We start from the raw sequence: 17018 nt of genomic DNA on the forward strand, positions 1-17018 counted from the left end.
GTTTAAGAAGAATTACAGAGACTTGAGCTACAGCAGACTGATTTTCACGATAGCGAGTGCGTGGACTGGGAAAACCCTATGCCCTGGAGCCCACTGGTAGCTGATTAGTTCGTGAAGTTTTGTAAAGATTTTCTTTAAATAAAATGTTTCATTTCCTTATTATTTCAGCAGTTTAGTTTTTATTTTGCTAGTGTCTAGGAATGGGACACCTGTCTACTTTTTCATCATTAGTTGAGTCAGGTCTCATTTGCCGAGTGACAGTAATGCAAGCTAATATTTATTGATCACTTACTGTGTGCCAAGCTGTTATGTAAGAGCTCTCCACCTGTTAACTCATGTACTCTTCCCAGCTCCGGGAATTGGGCACTGTTCTTCCTCTTAAACATAAATCCAGGTGGCAGCAAAGCCACACCACCCTGCAAGTAGCAGAGCCAGGTTTCCTGTGAAGGCCACTGGCTGCTGGGCCCCTCGTCACCCCTGCCTCCTGAGGGGCAAGATGAAGGACGCCCAACTCCTTACCAGGTCTTCATCCCCACAGGGTAACACGGTTCATGCTTGTCTGCATGAAGTGCCCAAGCTGCTCAGAGGAGAATCCTGCCCACTTGCAGGGGCTGACACTGAAGAAGCCAAAAGGAAGATCCAAACTTTGCCACTGGTTGCACTGGTGGGACAGAAGCCCTAAGGGCTGAGAATTAATTTCCTCTTGATGACCCACGAATCGGCGTTGTGGAATCCCACTGAAGTTCCCTGTGGACTGGCCACCGAGGTGCTTTTCTTTTTGCCCTCAAAGCAGATTGCAGAAGGTACAAAGTGAAGGAATGGAGCACTTTTCATGGGAAGGATTCGGTCTTGAGTGGACAGAACTGTGTGGGAGCTGTCAGCCTGTCAGTGACAAGACCCTCTTTCTGGGGGATCCCTCTTCTCATCTGTCCAGCCCCGATCTCTTCCCCCGGCACTAGCTTTATATACATACTTGTTTCACGAAGCTCATTATCTCAGTTAAAATAATAAAATCTAGCCCTGGCTGAGTAACTCAGTTGGTTATAGCGTTGTCCTGATACGCCAACACTGCGGGTTTGATCTCCTGTCAGGGCACATACAAGAAGCAACCGATGAATGCATAAATAAGTGGGACAACAAATCAGTGTTTCTGTGTGTGTGTGTGTGTGTGTCTCTCTCTCTTCCTCTTTTTCCCTTCCCCCCTCCTCCTTTCTCTAAAAAAGATCAATTAAAATTAAGAAAAATTTTAAATGCATTTGCCAAGGTAAAAGGGAGAAGGAAGGAACATCAGATCTATCCACAAACAACTAATCAAAGTAAATGTGATATATTTTCTGCCATGCTTCAGTTGTCGTGGGGTTTTGTTTTTACTGAGATATAACTGACACGTAACATATTTCGGGTGTTCTGCTCAATGATTTGGTATTTGTATATATTGCAAACTGATCACAAGAAGTCTAGTTAACAGCCATTACCACACATAGTTACAATTGTTTTCTTGTGAAGAGAACTTTTAAGATCTACTCTCCTAGCAACTTTTAAATATACAAAATAATATTAACTCTAGTCACCATGCTGTACAAGAATCCCAGGACTTATTTCGTAACTGGAAGTTTATACCTTTGACCACCTTCGCCCATTTCACCCACACCCGCTTCTCTGGGGTTTTGCGTTGAGTGGAGACCCAGGGTAAAGGGAATACTCCTCGAAGTCGGGGGTGATCAGAAGAGTGCTGCTTCCCGAGTGTGTGTGTGTGCGCGCACATGTTTCTAATGTCTCTGTGGTTCTTGTCAACAGCATTAATGTCATATTTTTAGCTCTTCTGTTTATGATTTTGGCAGACGGAATACGGCAGATTATGTGAGAAGAATTTCTGAATTCCATCAGAGCCCTGACCATGAAGGATAAGCCAAGTACAGTGCTTTATTTGCTTCATCATTCTGAATTAATTGGGCCTCATATGTCCAAAATGTTGTAGCATTTTCCATAGACATTACGCAAGCTACTAATTATTGACATTAGACACAGTGATGCTCTGGCTTCACTAAGACAATGAATCAGACCACTCTTTGTTTTTTACCACAGTAAAAATGTCTCAGAATCATATTTATACCCCAAATCTTAAAGGCATTAATTAAGACAATGCTCAAAGACCAGCATTATAAATCATGTTCCTATCCAGTGGGTAAAGTCAGAGAATTACAGGGACTTGTAGAGAATTTATGTCTATTTTCCTGCTTCTGAAACCCCTTCTTATTTTGAAAGGGGAAATTAGGGAGGGAGAGAAAAGCTTCAGAGAAAAATGATTCTTTTAAAACAGGGCTACCACTAATTATGTTTTCAGGACATCATCAAATGCAGCTTTTAAAAAATTGAAATGTTTGATAGCTGCAAGAAAAAAATATATATCTGTATTTTTGCCAAAGTAGCTGCACTGTCTTTGAAAAGCATCATGTAAATGTTTTTCCCATAAGTATCATTAGGCCAGGAGGCCTGGGCTGGCACAGAGTGAGGTCCCCGATGGACTCGGGGGCAATCTCCGAAGCAGGAAGGCAGCTTTTGAGGACCCCAGTATCTGACCACCAGTATTGGATGCTGTCAAGGACATTATTGGGTCACTTTACAAAACTGGAATACACATGGTAGCTTACATAGAAGTATTGTATCACTATTAAATATACTGACATTGATAACCACAATTTTCTGATAACATTCTTATTATAGTGGCCTAGGTATGTGGAAAAAGAATATTTGGCACCCCCAAAGCTGGGTACACAGCAGGGAATGGTTGTTTGACAGAAGCAGTAAAATTTCTAAAGCCAGTAAACAAAAACAGTTCTTAACTGCCTAATGAGGATGAGACATTGATTCTAAAACTATTTGTTCTAAAAAATAAAGCATGAAATCATTAAACATGAAGAAATGATTTCATCTTTATTTTCATAAATGTTAGTATTTAGTATTTCTTAATGCATGTTAATCATGTGATAGCCTTGAGGGGTAAATTACTTCCTCATCAAATTACAGCTTGTGATGATGTGAAGAGCTCACTTTACATTCTTTTGAAAACGAGCTCTTTTGTTTAACCCTTAATTGCATGTTTTCTAAAGCTCTAAACTTCTGAAGATACTACGATCTACCCCGTGTCTTCTGTTCTTTGATTTCTTTGTGTTTATTCATTAGAAGGTGCAAATGTGCAGGTAACTGGTGCTGACCTCATATCCTCACTCATCACATGTTCACGCCCCCTTTTATCAGCTTCTTTCCAAACAGCTTCTTCAGAATTTTAAAATCCTTCTCATTTTGAATTTCAAATACTAATTACTTAATGGATCTATTATTAAATTTTCCACCTTTGTTTCCATCCCTTTCTTCACCCTGCACTGCACCCCAGTCAGGGACAGTCGAGGGTGGGGAGAAGATGCCCATTCTTCCCTGTCCCACCCACAGCAGGGGATGCCACGGCTGGTACCCATTGCCTTCCTCTTCCTCACGTGTGCCTGGGGGGCAGAGCCTGGGCTCTGGGCCCTCGCTTTCGCAGGATACTTAAACACAGATGCTATCTTAAGGCTGAGACTGACAATAGTTTGGTAAAACAGACCCCCACAAGCATCTTTAAGATGGGCTCAGTCAGCCCTGGCCGGTTTGGCTCAGCGGTTAGAGCATCAGCCTGCGGTCCACAGAGACCCGGGTTCGGTTCCCGCTAAGGGCACGTACCTTGGCTGCAGTTTGTCCCCGGCCCTGGTTGGGTCGTGTGGGTGGCGGCCACTCGATGTGTCCCTTTCACATTGATGTTTCTCTCTCTTCCCCTCTCTCCTTCCTGCTCTATCTGAGTAAAAAATGGAAAAATGTCCTCGGGTGAGGATAAAAAAAAAAAAAAAAAAAGATGGGCTCAGTCAGTAGCCAGAGATGTTTTCCCAAGAAAAAAACAGGCCTTCTGCCTTGTGTGAGTTTGCGCGTGTGTGAAAAGGGACAGCAATGACTGCCGTCGGTGACAGCAGCAGCCCTGGCCTCGCCACGAAGCCCAGGAGTACATCGCCCACGCCGTTTCTCTCCCAGCCTCCCTCCTCTGCTTGCTCATCGTCCCTTCCCTGGTAACTCGGCCTTGCGCAGGGCTTTGGCTTGCCATGGCCCCTTCTGCTTTTTCTTCATAGCAAACATTTCAGCTTTTTTTCAAGCTGCAGTTGATGATGTCCTGAAAATACTATTAGTGGAAGCCCTGTTTTACAAGTAATCGGCTTCTCTTCCATGTTTTTCTCACAGCTTGCAGGAGGCTGGATAGGGCAGAAAGTGCAAGAACATGAGTGTGCCTGATGAACCAGCCACGTCGTGGTTGCTGACCCGCTTAGGAAGGGCTGCCTGGGTGGGGGTGGGCCACAGGCTCCCAAGGGAAGCCCCCTCTGCAGGACCGTTTCCTTCAAAGAGGCCACTGCCTCTGGAGAGACTTGGACAGCCTGGCTCAAACCACCTTGCTCCTCCCTACTCAAGTTAACCATTTGCTGACTGAATTCACCCACTTGACTATTGTTCTGATTCCACAGATTAAGGACCTAAGTAAGAAAGGAAGGTGATCTTGAAAGGGAACAAGTAAGATCTCTTTCTGAGAGGCTGGTGACTTTTGTTTGGTTACCTTTGTGTATTGCCGGCTCTTTCTCTTAGTGACCTTGATGTTGGCCTCTGCTCCTCCAGCCTTCCCTGCTAGCTTTATGTGGATAGATGCCCCTCCTAGGAGTTGTGTAATGAATTATAGAAACCTTTTTGAGTGTCTCCTGTGGGTCAGGCTCTGTGATTGGCATGGGAACATGATGTGGTAAGCAAAACAGATACAGCTCCCACCTCATAGTGTTTGTCTGACGGGAGAAGTAGGCATTAAATAACTACAGCAGTCCCTTTTGTCTGGGGGATACGTTCCAAGACCCCCAGTGGATGCCTGAAACCACGGATAGTACTGAACCTTATGTGTACTATGTTTTTTCTATACATACATGCCTATATAAAGTTTAATTTGTGATTTAGTCACAGTAAGTATAAAATAGAACAATTCTAACAATATACTGTAATAAAAATTATGTGACTGTGGCATTATTAAGTAAAATAAGGGTCATTTGAACATAGGTAGCATGACAGTTGATCTGCTAACCAAGGTGGCTGGGTGGTGAGGGTAGACAGCATGGAGGACTGGACAAAGGGATGATACACATCCCAGGGGCGACGGAGTGGGGTGGCGCAAGATTTCACCATGCAACTTAAGACTTATGAATTGTTTCTGAGATCTTCATTTAATATTTACAGACAGTGATTGACCGTGGGTAACTGAAACTGCAGCAAGCAAAAGCATGGATAAGGGGCAGCACTGTATACCGGTGGAGCTGACCGGTGCTATGTGGGAGGTGTTCGAGATGCTACAGCCTTCTAGAGCAGTGACAGCCAAGCTGAGACCTGAAAGATGGCAGCCTCGGTCGCTCAAAGCGGGGGAGGAGGAGTGTTTCAGGTGCACGGAATATAGCCCGAATCGCACTCTATGGTCACGTAGTCTGTCTGGAACACTGCCTTGCTCCTGGGAACATTGAACTTGGCCGTGACTTGCACTCCTACGAGACCATGAGCTCCTGGAGAGCAGGTAGCTCCACTGCACAGCTCACAGTAGGCACTTGATGACCATGTCTTTAGTAAATGAGACATGCTGATCATAGTCTTTGATCTGCTTTCTGTTAGGTGTTCTTTATATTAAAGTATGACATATTGCTTATAAAAAGGTCTGAAGTAACTTGATTTTTCAAAAGCTGCTTCCCCAGCTAGGCTGGCCAGTGGCTTCCCTCGGAGAAGGCTCTTTGCCAGGTCAGCATGTTCTCACCCTGCCTCTCCTGCTGTTCTCCACACTGTTTTCTTTCCCTGTTGGCGTGCCCTTTACTTAGAGAACCTGGCCAATGGGCCATGGACACAGTGTTCCGGGAGTTCTGTGTGGGCTTCCGCAGAGGTGAAGCATCCTCGCCACTGCATGTGAATGACAGACGACTTCAGCTCTCTGGGATCCTTGGGACGTTCTCTCGCCTGGGTGCCAGTTCCAGGGCACTGGAGAGGCACCCTTGGAACACTCAGAACTACCTTAAGTCATTCCCAATTTAATGGCTTTCATTTTAAAATCCATTAGGCATTTGTCACTTTAAAATCTACTAAGGTATGATGCTGTCAACGCTGCTTGAGGGTGTGTATGACTTCGCATATAGTTAATGACTCCGAGTCCCATACAAATCTAAATTTTATCCTCTTCCTGTTTCCTACTTTGTAATTAGAGTTTGAAATTTGTTAACTGCTGTCAGCACACTTAGCCTTTCTAACCCTTTGCCTCTTTCTAATCTATTGTAGTGATCAACTGTAAAGTTGGAAATAAACTGCAAAATTGTAAACCGTCTAACCAGGTTTTATTGACTTGTTCATGTATTTAATTAAACATTTGTTCCTTCAACAACTATCTGTTCAGCCAAGCATCGTGCTCAGCACTGATGTTGCAGAGTTGAATATGATATGCTCCTTGCCCCCAGGGGCCTTCTGGAGGAAGCAGAGTGTGGGGATGTGGGGGGGAGCCTGAGATGCCCCCAGTCAGAACTGTGCTCGGGGTGGGAAAGGATGGCGGGCCCCCAGTAATGACCCGGAATTTCTTAATCCTTCAAGTGCCTAAATTTCATTGCATACACACGTACCTTCTGTTGTGGCTACTGAGGTCATTTCCTGCGTCTGCGTCTGTGCCATGTTCTTAGTGAGAGGGTTTATCATGAGCCAAGCTCCAGGTAGTGAGGCCTTCCCTGAAATCAGCGGCCTTTTTTCTCTCTCCAGTTTATAGCATTATTAGTGACGCTGTTGAATCACTTGGTTAGGGTGCTGATCCCCAGATCTCCCCAATGTAGAGGTATATATTTTTCTCAGTATAATAAGTAATTTATAGGGTAATACCTTGACACATATGAATTCTTATTCCCCAAAAACATCACTTATCATCTAAGAGTCCATCAGTGAGCCTTTCCTGAATGAGAATGTTACAACATTGTGGTTTCTCTGGTTCTCGCATTTCTTCTATGGTCAGTGCACTCTGAAGAGCTTTATATCCATCCCTTCCTCCCCCAACTCAGCATGATGGACTGGACTTCTTTTCATCAGGACACTCCAGTTCATTGCCGCCTTTCCTCTCCTTGGTACGCAAACTGTCCCAAGTGTGGCTGGTTGGGAGCCCCTTCAGCCTGGCCCCTATATCCTTTGACACAAGCTGTCCCAGGCGCATCTTAGACTTTCCCTGCCCCACCCCTGGAATCAGCCATTTCTTAAGTAGCCCTTTGATTGCAGAATAAAATTTGGGCACCAGGAGTGCTCACTGCTATGGAGATGTTGTCCCAGACTCTTCCGGTGACTAAAGCCAGGAAAGATATTTAAAAAAAAGAAAACAGCCCGGCCAGCGTGGCTCAGTGGTTGCGCGTCAACCTGTGCACCCAGAGGTCCTGGTTCAATTCCCGGTCAGGGCACAAGCCCAGGTGGGGGCCTGATCCCCAGTGGGGGGCATGCAGGAGGCAGCCAGTCGATGTTCTCTCTCATCGATGTTTCTGTCTCTCTCTCCCTCTCCCTTCCTCTCTCTCTAAAAATCAATAAAGGGGGGGAAATTTTTTTTAAAAACCATACATTTGTTTTAATATTTCTTCTAAAGTATTAATTTAGCATAAGGTCTTTTTTCTTGGTTGTTAGAAACTCAACTGCGGTGCTGCTCTAAGCTAATCTAAAGGCCTCTCCTCTCAGGAAACCTAAAACCCCACTGTGTCTGTTCCTCTTCGCTCTGGAGGGAGAGAAGACGAGAAGACGGCCACATTAATCTCATGTCACTCGAGAAAAGAAAAGTAACAGTGTTTAGAGAGGTTAAACAGATTGCCCACAATGACACAAGCATTTTATCATGTGCTCTCTTTCTGCGTGTGTCTGTGCTACTTCTGTACAGGAGGGGGTCGCTGGCAGGACCTCTTACACATGTTGGCAGACTCCTTCTAAATCATCCTTTTGCTATATGTCTAAAAAGCATTTGTGACGTTGCCATTATTCATAATTACTCTGGTCACTTTCAGGTGCAGCTAAGTCAAGCCCAGCTTCTAAACCAGGATCCACACCTTCTCGTCCCTCATCAGCCAAAAGGGCTTCGTCCAGCAGCTCAGCCTCTAAATCGGATAAAGATTTGGAAACACAGGTCATACAGCTCAATGAACAGGTAACTCCCCATCCCTGGCCCTAGTCTGGGAGCAGTGACAGGTGCACGGGGAGAGGGAGCAAACCCCTGTGGGCCTGGGATGATTCTGGGAGGGAAGGTGAGGCAGAATTGCTGGTTGCAAGCAAGAAAGAATAAAAGGGATTGTTTGGCCAGATAAAATCCATGCCCATTATGAGTAAAAGAAGTTAGTCACAAGTCTCAAAGCTGCATTAAGACAGAAGGACAAAGGACTCAGCCCAGGTCAATGCGGGCCAGCCTCCCCCCCACACACACCTGAGCTCCAGTCTAGACCATGGCCTGTCTGTCCACTTCTGGCCAGTCCAGATGATGTGCTAGGGTTAGTCTCCCTTCCTCCTTCCTTTTCTTCAGCAACTAATTGTTAGGCTTGTTCTATGACAACACCATGCTTGATGTTGATCATGTAATGGTTACAAGATAGAGACCTTCCCTCACTGAACGTGCAGGCACTGTCACACAGGGAAGTGATGACCTACCGAAAGCAAGAAGCCTGACACTTCCCACCGTGGCCGAAATGTGTTACCCCAGGGGCGCTGAACCTGGTGTTGGAGTGATCAGAAAGTCCTCAGTGTCTTTTACATAGAACTTGCCTTTCTATCTGATATTCCTCACGATTACAGTAACTTCCTACATAAAAGCTCAGGTATGCTTTCCAGCTAACGTCACACAAAAAGTAGACAACATTTTTTTGTTTTTGCCTTTTTTAAGGTTGGGGTTGGAACTTGTTCTCAAACAAAATATTTTGCCTACAACAGCATTTAGATGGTTGCTTCCCTAGGGCTGAGCTGAGATCAGGAAGTTGAGAGCTCTCTTGAGTTTAGGCATTTATAAGTAGTTTTAAAAATAGTAAAACAATTGGTAGGGAAGGGACCACTGCCGAGGCATCCACCCCCGACCTGAGCTAGGAGGAGGGTCCTTCATCCCGGCTGCTCCCAGCACTGGGAGAGGAGCCTTTACTCGAGGTCCTCCAGACATTCCCAGCGATTAATCTGATTCTTGATGAGCCAGCAAGTCTGGAAATGGTTTTTGAGATAATTGTATATTTGCAATCAAGACCTAGTTTAAAAGCAGGCAGTTGCTTCACGAGGGTGTTTCTTTACAGTTCTGATCACTTTAATGAAAAAGGTGAAACCTTAAGTCATCGGTGGGTAGAACTTTGATTAGAAACTGCGAATGTTCTCAGTACCTGCTGAGTCTCAGTTTGAGCCCATACAGAATTCCCAGTGATACTCCTCTTACGACAGTGAGCAGTTGGGGTAGACATGAAGAACATCAGGTGTGGGTCTATAACACTTACTTTTATTCTTAGAAACTCCTATAGTTTTGATATCTTGATTCTCTCATGTTTCTTCATGATATCTCTCTTCCTTCCCATCCTCTTCCACACCCAGGTTCCCAACCTCCAGGTCCTTCCTGCTGCCTCTCCCTTACAGCCTCAACCAGCCCTACTTCCTCTCCAGTCACACAAAGAACCCACATCCCCCAAGGACCTAGACCTTGTCCCACCATCCACAGTGCCACTCTACAGACGGGGTGAACAGAGAGGAGCACTCCAGTGGCCTTCTCCTCCTCGTTACAATTCCTTCATTACTTCCAAAGGCCTCACTCCCCTGCCTACCCAAATCCTTCACTTGAAGGAGGAGTGTGCCCGTCCCGGCCCGGCCCACCGAGGGGAGGTATACACACTCTAAACTGGGGGCCTTCATTCAGCAACTACTTAGTGAGCTTTTACTCCAGACCTACTTCTGTGGCTATCTGTTATTGCCCCCTCCATATTCTGACCTTGAAGCCTTCAGGGCCCTCCCGCAAAAAAAAAAAAAAAAACTGGTGGGGAGCCACACAGGCATCAGGGTGTCAGAACCAAGGACACTGGGACAGGAATGCCTGAGTGAAAATGCCTAGGCTGACGCGAATTACACCGCTACCAGAGAAAGTGACAAATGCCATAAACTGAGAGTTCTCATTTACTTGGCCTCGAGCCTTTATTCAGACAGTGTCCCATCACGTACTATAAAATACCACTGCGCTAGACAATTTCAATGATAGAAATGAAGCAAAAGATGGGGGAGAAAAAGACATCACTAAAATAATCAGGGACAGTTTCTGGAGAGTGAGCTAGCAAACAGGCAGTGGGATGGAGGCCCTGCTCTGTCCAGGGGGCGCTGCTTAGCCCCGGGAGGAGTGGGAGAAGATCACCTTCTTGTCCCTTCGACTTTCCTCCAGACTCCATCCCAGCATCCCCTCCACACGTAGGCTTCCTTCCACTGTGGCACATGAGGGAACAGGGAGGCATCAGTCTTTATGAGTGGGACTGTGAGCATGGCATTCAGTTGCCAACTGATCTTTCATCATATAATTTAGCTCCTGTTGGTTTTTACTAGGGAAGGTTTATAGCTACGCATCTGTTACCTAACGCGTCTGGAAAACCACCAAAGGCTGACTTGGGCTGGGTGTCTGCAGAAGCCTTGGCTCTTCGCTCATCGTGCCGACCAAAGCACGCTCGAGGGGCAGGCGGACCTAGTTTCTGTTGTTCAGATGTGTTGAGACCCTCGGTGCCTGTGCGGGGGAGCTGGCAGACACCTAAACTGCCACAGATCGGTCTGCTGGCACCAAGGCGGGCTTCAGGTGGCTTCTTTGGCCAAGCCGGGGAAGGGGTTGGTTTTGTTAAAGCCTGAAAGGATTTCGAGAATGAATGGAGTTTTCTTTTTCCTGGAATTGAGGCTGCTGGTTGCCTTCCGTTTTTACCAATATCCGAGCAATAGTACGCTGAGAAGTCAGCGTTCGATGTTAGCAAGCTGACACTCTGCCTCCCGTGTGTCCCTCCCTACACTAGCACTCCCTCAGCGACCACCAGAGGCCGCATGACCCTGGCTGCTCCTTGAACTGGCATCAAGGGGGAGGAGGCTGCTTTGCTGAGGGAATGGCGCTTCCATCTCTTCCCACCTGGCCAGCGAGGGTCTTCCACAAAGCCAGAACCAGAGAAATTCAGACAGCGCTCAGCCAGGTTTCCGTCTCACCCAGTTTCGCAGTAGAGAGCATCTGTCCTGTTTGGCTCAGGAACATTGATGAAGGGTCCAAACTAAGTGTGACTCAGTGTAGGTGACCCAGGGCCACATGTGTCCTCAGAATACATCTGAAGTAGCCACAGTGCCAGCCTGTCTCCTTCCCGTCGCCCCCCCCCCTCACCTCCCAGCGAGGATGGGCAGCGAGGGACGAAGGTGTGGCTGGCCCTTGTGCGCAGGAGAGGAACGCTTCCCCAGCCCGGATAGAGCTGGATTCCGCAGAACGTCCGTGACCCTGGTTCATAAACACTCAGTTGCCCGAGGGGAACGATGAGAGTGCCATTGAGGTTGGACATTTTGGCCCAGGCTGCAGACAGCAGCCCCTTGTTCCTCCCTCGGACACACATCGGCTACTCTGGGCGCATCTGTGTTTTTATGTTCCGGGTCCTTCTACACAGGCATCGTCGGCTGCTTGCTTCTTATGCTGTATTCGGCGGTTTTTCCTCTCCACCCTCACCCCCTTGCAGGTACATTCGTTAAAACTTGCCCTTGAAGGCGTGGAGAAGGAAAGGGACTTCTACTTCGGAAAGCTGAGAGAGATCGAGCTGCTGTGCCAGGAGCAGGGGCAGGAAAACGACAACCTCGTGCAGCGGCTGATGGAAGTCCTCTATGCCTCAGACGAGCACGTAAGTTCCGAGTGACGCGCGTGGTCACGCCTGGGACCTGCAGCTCGCAGGGTGTCTGAGGTCCCAGAGGAACAAGGGCGTCCTCCTCCTGATCCAGTGGCTGCACGCCTGTGGGACACGCATCTGTAAATTAACCTGGGAAGACATGGGCATGTAGGGGGTTCCTTCTTCAGGGAAGACCTGAGTGTGGCTCAAGAAGCTGACCTCAGTGCTTTTCATCTTCATAAGCCCCACTTCGGTCTGATTTTCTCTCATAGCTGGTCATCTTGGTTTCCCGTCGTTAGTCATGAGTGTGAGGAAGGAGACACAGATGTGAGGTGCGGGGGGGTGGGGGGGGGACGAGAGAAGCAAGGAGGGGAAGGGGCGGGATGAGCGGCTGGGACCTAGGCCGGTCACCGCACGCGGCCGCAGCAGCTGGAAGCGGGAGTGGGAGCTGACAGGGCTCCCCTTCCACAGGGCCGAGCTGGAGAAGACCCGAGAGGAGGGGCTGGGGTTCTGGTGCCGGGATGAAGTTGGAGTGTGTGTGTCTGGGTCCCAGAGGCCTGCGGATGCTGAGGACGCTGTGGTTGAGTCGCATGTGTTAGTTAGTGTTTCCACAGAACGGAACTGGCCACTGGCAAGTTTACTTTATGTCCGATTCCAGCTGACACCAGGCAAATGTTTACTCCATGTAAGATTAAAATCCTAGCTACAGAATTTTCCTAAACCATGAGAAACTGGGCTTTGGGGACTCTACCACTTTTTTCATTTCCCCAGATATTCTTTTTAAACTCCTGTGCCTGGTCAGGTCCCCAGAGACAGTGATGCAGTGATGGCCTCACCAAGCATGGTCCTCGGGGTGCTGCGCCCGGGGAGGGAAGCAAAGCCTGCATTGCCGTGTCTGTGCCACCCCGGCCGCACGGGCACCCTGTCTGGGTGTAGAGTGCTTTGTAGTCCGTCAGCACTCGCTGAGTTGTGGTTTTCTCTTGACAAGCTTGTTTGGGGCTGAATCCGAGGTGGTGGACCGGGCCCAGAGTGTCTGAGCAAAGGTGCTGCTGTCAGTGTGAGGTGCCCATCACTGGGTCGGCGGCCTGCGGGATTGAGGCCTCCCAGCCTGCACTCCCTGAGGGAGGAAACGCCCTATTCTAACTTTGAGCCAGATCTTGTCCCAACAGGGAGTCCTCGTGTAGGAACACCGTCAGGAGAACGCTAAATTAAGGGCTGATGTGGCCACTAAATTCCTGGCTAATGGCAGGTGGGACCAGCCTCAGACAAGAGCTCTTGCCTCCTGGGTTGATTTCAAGGGTTCTGCCTAGATGACCACACTCAGCTTCTCTTCTGCTAGTCACACCCCACCCCCGGTACACACACACTGACTGGCTGCAGTCTGGATTCAGAAAGCTGCTCAGTGTACAGGCAAAGAATGCAGACACCCAAGCAGAAGTGATTCTTCAAAGCGTCATCACGAGTGGTGATGGGTTTAGCAGGGCCTTTCCCACAACACCTGGTCGCCTCTCCTTACCTAAGCACTCTACCAGGTGCTCCTCTGGCGTCGAGGCCTGTGCCAGAGGACAGAGAGGCTAGCGAGGGGTCTGCTTCAAGGGACCCGCCAGGGCGAGAGGAATGGCAGGAACCAGGAGGCAGAGCAGAAGCGCAGTCCCGGCAGTCAGCGCCTGGGGCCTGGGCCCTGCTCTGGCCCAGCAGATTCCCTCGAGCTTCTCGCGATGCCTCAGTCGTTGCACTTGGTTGACTCTTGCAGAGGGTCGGAAACTACATAATAGGTTCTGTGGACTTCCTTCCACAGCACAAGGGAAAGCTCGGTGGGTGCGTAAAGCCTGATGCCGAGGGTGATCCGCCCCCGCTGGAGCAGGGGAGCACGGGCGGGTGTGCGCTCCGGCCCTGCAGGAGGGGGCGCCAGGGGACGCGCGCTCTGATGCGGGCTGGGGCGTGGTTTCAGCTCAAGCGTCTCCCCTGCCCTGCAGGAGGGCCACCCGGAAGAGCCCGAAGCAGAGGAACAAGTCCACGAACAGCAGCCCCAGCAGCAGGAAGAGTACTGACCCGTCTGGCAGCTCTTGACACTTCCATTTTGCGTGGGAACTCTTCTTCTGGAGAATCGGAACACGTGTGGCCTCAAGCTCAACAGAAACCAGTCGTTCCCAGTCTGCCGGTAACATCAACGCACTGTCGCATACATACGCCAACCTCCGCACTCGGTCCCCATTTCCTTTGCCAAGACACACAGCAGCCGGCCGTTTGGCAGCCTACCTGAGAGATCACGGGGTCACATACCTTCAGCTTCACCACTTGGCTGCGTGAGATTGGCTCTGCTCTCTTGATTTCTTCCCAGAGCAACTCTCCCCACCCCACTACCCCCACCAATACCCTCTTTTTATCCTGGTGTGAAACAATGGTAATTTGATATATGGTATTTATATTGGCATTTCTCAACCCAGTGTCACTAGATGTCACACATTTGTGGTGCTTTGATGTTTGCAAGTCTAACCTCTGAACATAAATTTGGTAAAGTAATAAATTGGAACAAAGGGAAAGAGATACTTGATATGAAAGCCATAATGACAGTGACTTGTTTCACAGGGAAAAACAGTCAGTTTCTCCCTCTACTCACAACACTAAAGGGAAAGGAAGGATGGAATCCAAACCAGGACGTCAGGGCCCAGCAGCGTTCACACGTGGGCATGCTAGACAGCCACCCAGGATGGCGCTGGTGTTTCCCTTGAGTGAATGTCTTTAAAACCATCTCGACTTGGCCCTCTAACTGCTTGCCCCACCCTCCCCAGGTTCTCATGCTGTTTTCTTTCTCAGGGTCCTCTGGCGGGCAGCCCCTCTTCCCAAGAAGCTGGCCTCAGTTATCTGCAGTGCAGAGGGGTCTACACAGGTCCAGGCTCAGGCCTCCAGGGTGGGTTCCACACAAGGGGCCTCCTACTCAAGAATGGCTGCAGGGTCTGCAGCCCTGAGGGTTAGGGGTCAGGCCTTATGAAGAGGTGGGTAATTCCAGGGAGCATCATGGTTCTGAAGTCTAGTGTTGACACTGGAATGACAGCACAGAAGAACCAATGACTCCCAGTACCTTCTGGAATAAGGCATTTCCCCTTTGCTACTGCGGCCCTCCTTGTCACTGACCTTCGCCAAACCGTGGCAGTTCGTAAACCGAGGAAACATTGATGAATTAAAAGCATTCCTTATTTTTTTTAACTAAGATTTGCACATTTTGTTAGTATCTTCCCAAATCTTTGCTTCTATTTTTTTTTTTTTTTTTTTGCCTTCAACTGATGGTATCTCTTCCTGGATCATCCATTTCTCTCGGTTCCTAACTTTAGATTTACCTTCACTTGTTATCTGACTTAGCAGGTGCAACAAACAAGTGTGTCCACCCCACTTTCCTCTTAACTGAACAGCTGAAAATAAATTTCTGAATTATATATCATAAAGCTTTGACATTTCTTTATTGATTGATGAAATACTAATGCTAAACTCTCACATTGAAGCTTTCCACCGAAAGCAGTCTTCTCAAAATAAATCTTTTGCAGCAAAGTGGTATTTATTGAGTTCTATGTGGAAAAGATGGCTTGTATTTTTGAGGTGATTACAACACACTGTGCAGAACTGACAGATGTTCTGTGGTGTCTGCTTCCCTTTCTTCTCTCTCCTGCTTGCTCTGCCTGTAGTGCCAGCTCCCTTCTCGGGCTGGAAAGCCTGGCTCTCTGCAGTGACGTCCTCCCACCCCTGGCTGCAGGGTGGTTGTGCTATCGTAGCATCATGCCTAACGGTGTGCCCCGCCCCCAGCCTGTTGCACTCACTGTTTCCTTCTTTTAAAACAGCCTGTGTAAAGCGGCACCATAAACAATCCCATGCAGATGTCTGGCCGCTCAGTAGAACCAGGGCTGGCTGACGAGACTGCTGTATAACTTGCAGAAGCCTCACCACCCACTCCATTTCTCCCTAAATCTCCAACCTTCTCAGCTAGAAACCTGGCCAGTTAGTTCACAAAGACGACTCTCCCAGAGTCTTGGAGCACACTCTTCACTTGTCTAGAAGAGAGCTACAGAGTCCTCCTCCTGGGCCATCTGAAACATCGTCCCTTGCGCTGCACCTGTGACAGCTCTGAGACCTGGGGGCCCTTGAGCACCGCAGCTTCTGTGCGGGCCACCTCTCATTTGCCAGGCCTGCTCCTTTCTCCCTGCTGCCTGTGCCCCATCATTCCCTCATCTCTGCATCCGGGGCACAGTTTCATCCATGGCCCTGTCATCACTGTCATGCTGGGCCGAGAAGTTCCCCTTGGTGTGGCCCTGCTCCTCCCCTCACACCCGCTGTGGCTGGTCATAGCACGTCCACTGCTCTGGTCAGATAGGAAGTGACTGAAGCAGAGGGCAAAGAGAGCCTGTCTTCTAAGCAGAAAAGCAGAAAAAGACAAAACACCCTGTTGAACTGAGAGAAGTAAACTCCAGAAGGGAACCAAAAACTCCCTTCCCTGGTGAGTATCTCCATTATTCCGTTAAGGTTTAATATGCATTCAAATTACTTTTACTAAATAGTACACCATGAAGCTTTTGTTATATATTACTGTAAACTGAAAGGAATGTAAACATATGTATTGTTAATTATAAATATAGATAAGTAATGACATACTAGATGAAAGGTCTTATTCAGATGTATCACATTCGTTTTACATTGCCCACCTGTTGTCGCATGGTAGACTAGCTTTTTGTCTTTGAATATGTGAATAACTTGACTTGCGGTTATCTTTTTACATATTTAATAAAAAAATATATGTTAAAATTGGCTTGGATCTATAGATTCTTACATTTTTTTTGCTAAACATTTTCTTTTGAGTGAGCATGTGTATGCGAAAGGGCTACTTGTGGGGATTCGCATTTTATAATTTCACGAGGGGCGGCTGTTTTTATTGATGGCAAATGTTTTAACTGGAATTACAGATTAGTATTTGATATCAAATGTAGCAGCTGTAATACCTTTTTTAAAAATTACCAAAGATAACCTGTTCCCTTAGGAAATATTCCACCTCCCAGTAAAGTCAAACCTAGCTCCTGCAGGTCGGGCCTGCTGCATCTG

General features: G+C 48.0%; 1 protein-coding gene across 4 annotated transcripts in view; it reads left to right on the forward strand.

Annotated features, from left to right (window-relative positions):
• MAPRE2 (microtubule associated protein RP/EB family member 2) overlaps positions 1-16678 on the forward strand; it is a 142415-nt gene extending 125737 nt beyond the window's left edge. For all 4 annotated transcript variants that reach the window (XM_036244463.1, XM_036244462.1, XM_036244461.1 and 1 more), the window contains 3 exons: positions 8103-8242; positions 11790-11948; positions 13910-16678. In XM_036244463.1, coding sequence (XP_036100356.1) covers positions 8103-8242; positions 11790-11948; positions 13910-13984 — 374 coding nt within the window. In that variant the 3' untranslated portion in view covers positions 13985-16678. The remainder of the gene's footprint in view (positions 1-8102; positions 8243-11789; positions 11949-13909) is intronic.
• Positions 16679-17018: the final 340 nt, after the last annotated feature.

The sequence above is a fragment of the Molossus molossus genome, unplaced genomic scaffold, assembly GCF_014108415.1.
Source record: "Molossus molossus isolate mMolMol1 unplaced genomic scaffold, mMolMol1.p scaffold_m16_p_6, whole genome shotgun sequence".
NCBI classification, from domain to species: Eukaryota; Metazoa; Chordata; class Mammalia; order Chiroptera; family Molossidae; genus Molossus; species Molossus molossus.